The 1,299-nt window shown below is 62.7% G+C and overlaps 1 protein-coding gene across 1 annotated transcript; it reads right to left on the bottom strand.

Moving 5' to 3' along the window:
* Positions 1-198: 198 nt before the first annotated feature.
* On the bottom strand, positions 199-1,299 carry LOC125549313 (uncharacterized). The gene has a single exon (XM_048712755.2). It carries the CDS (start codon positions 1,162-1,164, stop codon positions 457-459), a length of 708 nt encoding a protein of 235 aa, XP_048568712.2. The 5' UTR covers positions 1,165-1,299; the 3' UTR covers positions 199-456.

Here is a 1,299-nt window from a genome sequence, read left to right as displayed (position 1 = left end):
AGACACCTAGGAACATAAAGTTAAGGATGCAAGCGAGAAAATCCGCAAATATCTGCGCAAGAAGTGAACCTCATGCTGATGGTAACAGAGAAATGACTTTAGTTGACCTTTTTTTTTTATGCATCAGTGGGAAGGAATGAAGAGGCGAAAGAACAAGGCACAAATGCACATGCGCAACACATGGGCAGACCCCAAAAAGATCGCAACGTCCACCCACACGAAAGGAACTCGTACGTACAGATACGGGTAGGCATATATTATTTCCTTGTCTACACGGCGCACCCACACGCGCACCGACGGACATGATGACAGGTCGCGCAGCCGGCCGGGCGACGAGCACAAGAAACGCAACACCAAGTTCTCCGACGATTCTCCCCGCCTTGCGCCGGCCGGCGACCGAGCTTGACGCCGGAGATCAGCTTTACTACAGCAAACCAAATTCGAGATATTGTAGGATCAGCTTTTCTCATGCTCGGAGAACTGTTGGAGATCCCAGGACTTCCAGCACTCCCAGGACCGCGGCTTGAGGTTCTTCTTGACGCTGCGGCGGACGTGGCAGAGCACCCAGTAGTGGTCCTCCTCGCCGTCGTCGGCCCGGCGGTAGCACCGCGGGTCCGTGATCTCGTACTCGGACATGGCCCACCCGGTGCTCCGCCGCCGCCCCTGCTGCGCCCCGTCCTCCCCTCTCACGCCGCCGCGGGAGTAGAAGCAGTACAGCGTCATGGACCAGCGCGCGACCACGCCCAGCTCCGTCACGGACCGGCGGTGCTCCTTGCTCCCGCTGTGCATCCACTTGCCGCCGACGCCGCCCTCCGGGGTGCGCCGCGCCTGGGCGCCCTCCCCGCGCCGCCGCGCCGCGAAGAAGTAGCCGTGCCCGCTCCGCAGCAGGCCGTGCCGCGCAAGAAGCTCCCAGGGGGTCGCCGCGCACGGGTCCGCCTCCACCACCGCGCCCGCCACGCGCGGCGCGAACCCGCGCAGCTGCGGCCGGAGGAAGTGCAGCACCAGCTCGTCCTCCGTCGGCTCGAACTCAATCTCCTCCTCCTCCCCTGCCTCCTCCTTCACCAGCACCCCGCCGGCGACGCCCAGATTTATCTCCTCCTCCTCCCCCGCCTCCTTCTTCACCTCCACCCCGTCGGGGCCGCCAAGATTTATCTCCTCCTCCATTTCCCCGATGAAGTGAAGTCTCCCCTCCCTCCGATGAAGTCAAGGCGCTCGGCAACGGCAACCACCAGACAAGAAGATGCGGCGAGGGACCGGGGACGGACAGGGACGGCTAGAAAATGGACCTCCAGCATCCGG

This window comes from Triticum urartu, chromosome 3A (genome assembly GCF_056163025.1).
Source record: "Triticum urartu cultivar PI428250 chromosome 3A, HENAU_Tu73, whole genome shotgun sequence".
Classification (NCBI taxonomy): Eukaryota; Viridiplantae; Streptophyta; class Magnoliopsida; order Poales; family Poaceae; genus Triticum; species Triticum urartu.
Note: the sequence above shows the minus strand (reverse complement) of the source record. Positions and strands in the feature narration are given on the sequence as shown.